Below are 6,795 nucleotides of genomic sequence, written 5' to 3' on the forward strand. Positions count from 1 at the left end.
GCGATTGGTCATGTAAATCCGGAAGAATTAAACTGATCATGATAAACCCTTGAAGCAACAAGGAGGCAGCTAGGTAGTTTAATTAGTTAAGCAGAACTGGGAATATAAAGAGTTCAAACTTACTCTAGATTTATCAAGAGATACGTTATTCTAGGACCACACATTTAGTCATTTACACTTTACAGGCAAGAACTACTCCCTCTGTAAACTAATATAAGAATGTTTAGAATACTAAAATAGTGATCTAAATGCTCTTATATAAATTTACAGAGGGGGTAGTAGATTACTGCAAACAGTTCCATAAAAGGCTTCTGATCAGTGTAGTTAACAATCCATGCATGGAGATACCTGAAGATCGAGTACAGTTTCAAGCCCATAGCAGAAACCAGCCAACAACAACAATTAACCTGATAAGCGATAGCAGAAAAACACACAAGAAATGACGCGCAGAAATGAAACAAATGGAAGAGGGGAACTTCATGCCGCTCGGGCCAAGCTAGCTAGCTCATGCTCCTTCATCGAGCGATCATAGCTTCAGGGACAGGTCAATCATCTCATCCGTAAGCTCTTCGTTGCCTCTAGCCGCACCGGACGAGGCTGCTCCCGAGCCCTGCTGGCGATGAGGAGGGTAGACCCTCCCACCTCCCCACGCGTCGGCGGCGTCGGGGTCCGCTGGGCGCAGCGGAGCGCTGTCGTCATCGACGACGGCCTTACCTTGATCTCCCGCCGCCGCCAACGACAGCGCCGTGGTGGCGTCCCGGCCTCGCCTGGCCAGGTTGCGCTGGACCTTGTGCGCGTTCTGGTGGCCGCCGAGCGCCTGCGAGCTCCTGAACTTCCTGGGGCAGTAGCAGCAGGCGAACACCGCCTGGAATCTCGGCGGCGACGAAGGCGACCGCTGCAGTGACAAGCTGAGGTTGAGCCCCTCCTCCCTGTCCATGCCCCTCCCCATCCCCATCCCCATCCCCATCCCCCTCCCCATGTCCATGTCGCAACCGGCGCCGGGCAACAGGCTTAGCTACCTCAGGTACAAGAGAGAACCCACAATTAAAACTGGAAGTGGATATCCACAATGTGGCAATCAATCAGGCAGCTCCCTCCCCCGGAGAGGTGCCATGATATTATGGCGCGGCCGGGGGTCGATGTGGGGCTGCCCTGTCGGAGACCAAGCCAAACAGTGCACACTCCATGGACACATATTTGCAGTAAAAACCAGCTATGAAACTGACGGCACTCAACGCAACGCCCGGCGCCTGAGCCTGACTGCCTGAGACGCTGCGTCCTGCTGCATGCATGCTTGCCGAGGATGGTTAATCCGCGCCTCTCTTTCCTGGCCTGTTGCCTGCTCAGTGCTCTCGCGATCAATGACCACCCTACACATCTACTACTGATCTACATGTCCCCGTGCCGTTTCCGCCTTATAGCTAGCTTTCACCTCGGAACTGTTCGATGTGTATGTGCATGGCACTGTGCTGGCTGCGCTCCTATGCAGTTGCGGTGCAGCACGGGTCCAAGGGCCAACACGGGTAGGCTTTCATAGCCACAGACATGGCCGATGTCCTATTAGGAATGCACTAGATCAATCTACCTAGCTAACATTGGTATGTACTGGGTACATAGCCCAGCAAAAGCCAAGCCCCTGATCGAACCATGTAGAGATATGCATGATTGCATGCGTATGTATGGTCCCTGTCTCCTCGGACATGTACGGCCTTAGCTTTAGATATGTAATAGTGTGTCACATAGGATAAATGTTGTTAGGCTTTCATGCAATGTCTGTTTGGTATTAGTCTCAGACATTTGGCACCCCTTCGTCAAGGGGATTGGAGTAGCAACACGCGTTGCGTGAACAGTGGCTTCAGGTGTACTGATGTATTACTTTATAAGGTCTTTGTGAATAATTAATAAAATGGCTGCATGCATCGTCCAGATGCAGAGGCCGGGGGTACATCCTCCTTTTCTAAAAAAAAAACATAGGATAAATGCTGAAATGAAGAGAAACTAGAAAAGAAAAGTTTTGCCTTCTCTTAATTAAGAGATTTTCGTTTTGTAAACCCTATTAATTAGGAGATCATCTCTCACCACATAATTAGATACATCTAGTTTATAAGACGTATTTTTATATATATTCCATGTCATTTAGAGAAGGGAGCAAAATATATTATACATAGTGGATTATCTCTTAGTGTTACCTCTTAACATTTACTCTTATTGGGCAACTAAAGCTAAAACTCAAAAACATGTGAATAAGAGAAGACATCTCGTATACTTGCTGCGAGGTCAGGGCACATGATGAAGCTTGTAGGTGTAATGACAAAGGTCGCCAAGAAGGTGGCTTTAGGTTGGTCTATATATTTGTTTTGGCAGGTTCTATTGAATAATATAATAAAAATGAATCTATGCATCCTTGGATGCAGAGGCCGGGGGTTTAAACCTCCTTTTCTTAGAAAAAATATCTCGTACATGAATGAAATGCCTTATCTTTTTACTAAAGAGACTATCTCTTAGCTAAGACAAGTCAATGGTCTATGTTCTCTCTTTTCCGCATCACAAATTATTCTACATGGCATCTCTCTAAGATAACAGCATAGTATACTTTTGTCAAAAACACACCAGAAGTTAAATGAGGCCACCAACAACCATGGTAAAGTTTATGTGTCGGTAAATAATATAAACTAGATGAGGGGGACTTCACATATAGACCCATTACTCGACACAACGCAATGATGGGGTCGAAGGGGACGAGGGCGACGCCCGCGGCGATCGTCGCATTCCAGACGCCCGCCTCCGGCGCTCCTGGACACAACCTCGGGCGGGTCGACGGCAGATTCGGGTCGCTTGCGGACGCTGACGAGGAGGAGGATGAAGACGGAGACTTCACCGGCGGTTCGCCGGTGATGTATTCGCCAACACCTTCGGATGTGATCTGCGAGGTTTTCAATCCCGAATATTCGGAGGAGGAAGTTGCTACGATTGTAGATGACGTGGTTCCAATTGATGATCCGGCACGGTATGGATTACGACCTCAAGACAAGGTAGAGTTGGTTCGCGATTCGGCCATGGAAAGGTCCGATCCCCAAGGTATGTGTTGCACCAATTACATTATCAGATTTCATTTTGCCGGATTCATGGACAAGGGTCACTAGAAAGAAGAAGAGAACAGACCGGGCGGTGGCGCAGCCGCAGGCGCCGGTGGCCATTGGGACGGCAGAGATCCGGGCGGCCAGATCTGCCCGTTTGAGGAAGGGCAACAAGACAACCACCACGGCGAGGGCGGGCGAGAAGACGAAGAATCTCCAGGACATGATCACGACGGTGATGATGTACACAATCATCATGTAGAAGATGTCATACATGATGATGAGGAAGATCAAGACGAAGGGCATGATCATGAAGATGAAGATGCCGGAGCAGACAACGATGGAGGCTGGGTGCAGGACCCTCATATTCAAGAGCTGCTTCGCAAGCAGACAGATAACGCAAGAGCTGCCGCCCGAGAGAAAGCCAAGCTGGATCAACTGGAGATAGACGCGGTTACTCCATTGTATGAAGGATGCAGGCCCGAGGATACCCGCCTGAAAGTAACGCTCATGGCTCTGGAGATGAAGGTAAAACACAAAATGACCGACGCATGCTTCGACGAGAACATGTCATTCTGGCACGAATGTCTTCCCAAGGGGAACAAGTGCCCGACCAGTTTCGAGGAGGCGAAGAAAATCGTGTGTCCTTTGGATTTACCGCACGTGAAATACCATGTGTGCATGAACAATTGCATCATTTATCGGGACGAGCACGTGGAGTCTACCATATGTCCGGTGTGCGGCATCACTCGATACAAGAAGAGGAAGAAAGCTCCTCGAAAATTGGTGTGGTACTTTCCGATCACTCCTCATCTGCAGCGGTATTTCGCGGACCCTAAGGTAGCAAAGCTCCTGCCTTGGCACGCGGATAGGGAGGAGAAGAAGCGGGAAGATGACAGAAATGATCCGGAGATAAATAAAAAAGACAAGATGCTGAGTCACCCTAAGGATGCGAGCCAGTGGCAAGCGTTGATATTCGAATACCCAGAATTTGGGAAGGATCCAAGGAACATCGTGCTGGGCGCGAGCACCGATGGAGTCAATCCGTTTGGCTGCCAGAGAAGCACACATAGCACCTGGCCTGTGTTTGTGTGGATGTACAACCTTCCCCCCTGGTTGTGCATGAAGAGGAAGTACATTCACATGAGTATGCTAATTGAAGGGCCGAAACAACCAGGGAACGACATCAATCTGTATATGGGGCTGCTGAAGGAGGAGCTAGACACGTTGTGGAAAACGCCAGCCAATATGTGGGACGCCGCAGAGAAAGAATATTTCCCTATGAGAGCCGCACTGCTCACGACTGTGCATGACTATCTTGGTTACGGATATCTCGCGGGGCAGGTAGTCCATGGATTTTCTGGATGCGTAAGGTGCATGGATGACACAACGTATCGCCGGCTAGATAGAGATCCCGGGTCTTCGAAAACCGTGTTCATGGGACATCGAAGGTGGCTTCGCGATGATGACCCGTGGAGGAAACACAAGGATCTGTTCGATGGTGAAACCGAACCCCGAAAACGCCCGTGTACGAGGAGTGGCGAGGAAATAGACGAGCTGTTGAAAAATTGGAAGGACTGCCCACTGCCGGGAAAGAAGCAAAAGGCGCCAGAGCAAGGAAAGAAGCGAAAGGTGCCAGAGCCACTGCTGAAGGTATGGAAAACGAGGTCTGTTTTCTGGGACTTGCCGTACTGGAAGATCCACCGTGTGCCTCACAGCCTTGATGTCATGCATATCACGAAGACGTGTGCGAGAGTATGCTTGGTACCCTGCTCAACATGCTAGAGAGGACCAAAGATGGGCCGAAAGCAAGGGAAGACTTGAAATCAATGGGCATCAGGCAGGAGCTTCACGCTAATGATGATGATGATGATGATGATGATGATGATGATGAGGCAAAGTAGGACACAGAAAGTCGTCGCAAAGGCAAAAAGGCCAAGAAGACCGGAAATGACTACCCTCCCGCGTGCTTCACTCTAAGTCAGGCGGAGATCGAGCAGTTTTTCACCTGCCTCCTAGGAGTAAAACTTCCTTACGGTTACGCGGGGAAGATAAGCAGATACCTAGACCCAGCGAAGCAGAAGTTTAGCGGGATGAAGTCTCACGACTGTCATGTGCTGATGACGCAGATACTTCCAATTGCAATCCGTGGGATCATGGACACGCACGTCCGTGAAACGCTATTTGGCCTATGCAACTTTTTCGACATCATCTCTCGGAAGTCGATTGGCGTGAGGCAACTCAGAAGACTACAGGAAGAGATCATGGTGATACTATGCGAGCTTGAGATGTACTTCCCGCCCACATTCTTCGACGTTATGGTGCATCTGCTGGTCCATATCGTGGAGGATATCATCCAACTCGGGCCGACGTTCCTGCACAGCATGATGCCGTTCGAAAGGATGAATGGTGTCATCAAAGGATACGTTCAGAACATGTCACGTCCAGAGGGAAGTATAGCCAGGGGCTTTCTGACCGAAGAGTGCATCTCCTACTGCACGAATTATCTAGGCATCGAGAACCCCGTTGGTCTGCCCGTCAACAGGCACCTCGGCAGGCTCGCTGGATGGGGTCACCGTGAGGGTCGCCGCGAAATGCATGTCGACTTCGAGGGTCGACTCGCCGACTTTGAAAGAGCAAACCTAGTCACGCTACAACACATAGACGTGGTCGATCCTTGGGTGGTAGAGCACAAAACCTTTATTGAGAAGACATACAATGACCGAGGCCAACAGAGGATGGACGGAGATATACTCAAAGAGCACAACTCATGTTTCACGCGTTGGTTCAAGTAGAAGCTTCTATCGTACCCTTTACATGAAGATTCTTCCGCGGAAGAACAACTCATATTCGCCTTGTCACAGGGTGCCGAGCACAACTTGATGACCTATGAGGCGTACGATATCAACGGCTACACATTCTACACCGAGGACAAGGACATGAAGAGCGATGGTTATCAGAACTCCGGGGTAACGATGGAATCCTACACCGGTAAGGACAAGGACAGATACTACGGAAGGATCAAGGAGATCTGGGAGCTGAGCTACACTAGAGAGAAGGTGCCGATGTTCCGTGTCAGATGGGCCAAGAGCGTCCTAAAAGAACACCGATATTTCACCACCATGGTTATACCCGAAGCCAAATCCAAGACCGCGGGCGCAAGCGTCATCGTGAAAAATGAGCCATGGGTAGTGGCTTCCCAAGTGGACCAATGCTTCTTCATTACCGACCCGCCAAAGCCCAGTCGTGTTGTCGTGAGGAGAGGCAAAAGGAACATCATCGGAATGGATGGAGTAGCCAATGAGCAAGACTTTGACAAGTACGGCGACCCGAAGATCAAACATGACGACGACGATGAGTAGCAGCACACACCACAAGAAGAAGCAGGACCACCCTACCTAAAGGACGTCCATTCCACAGAAGAACTCCATTTGCGAAAAAGAAGGGCAAGAAGATTGTGAACAGATAGCTAGCTAAGATCGATTGTATTTAAATCGTAGTCTTCATTTCTCGATTGTATTTCATGGGCACTTTTTGATATCCTGAATATTTTTAAATTGCATGGGCACTTTTTGAAATCATGAGGACACTTGATCTCGATCCCCCTCCATCTCGATCTTGATTCCCCCTCCATCTCGATCTCGACCCCCCTCCATCTCGATCCGCACCCTCCCCCGCTAGCTCCACCGCCGCCGACGACCCACCGCAACCCTCCCCC

At 49.7% G+C, this 6,795-nt stretch overlaps 1 protein-coding gene across 1 annotated transcript; it reads right to left on the reverse strand.

The window, feature by feature from the left end:
• Positions 1-281: 281 nt before the first annotated feature.
• Positions 282-946, reverse strand: LOC119367872 (zinc finger protein STAMENLESS 1-like). The gene has a single exon (XM_037633260.1). It carries the CDS (start codon positions 935-937, stop codon positions 527-529), a length of 411 nt encoding a protein of 136 aa, XP_037489157.1. The 5' UTR covers positions 938-946; the 3' UTR covers positions 282-526.
• Positions 947-6,795: the final 5,849 nt, after the last annotated feature.

This window comes from Triticum dicoccoides, chromosome 2B (assembly GCF_002162155.2).
Source record: "Triticum dicoccoides isolate Atlit2015 ecotype Zavitan chromosome 2B, WEW_v2.0, whole genome shotgun sequence".
In the NCBI taxonomy this organism is placed as follows: domain Eukaryota; kingdom Viridiplantae; phylum Streptophyta; class Magnoliopsida; order Poales; family Poaceae; genus Triticum; species Triticum dicoccoides.

Coding starts and splice junctions, on each gene's coding strand:
- LOC119367872 (XM_037633260.1), bottom strand. CDS start 937: ATGGACAGGGAGGAGGGGCTCAACCTCAGCTTGTCACTGCAGCGGTCG.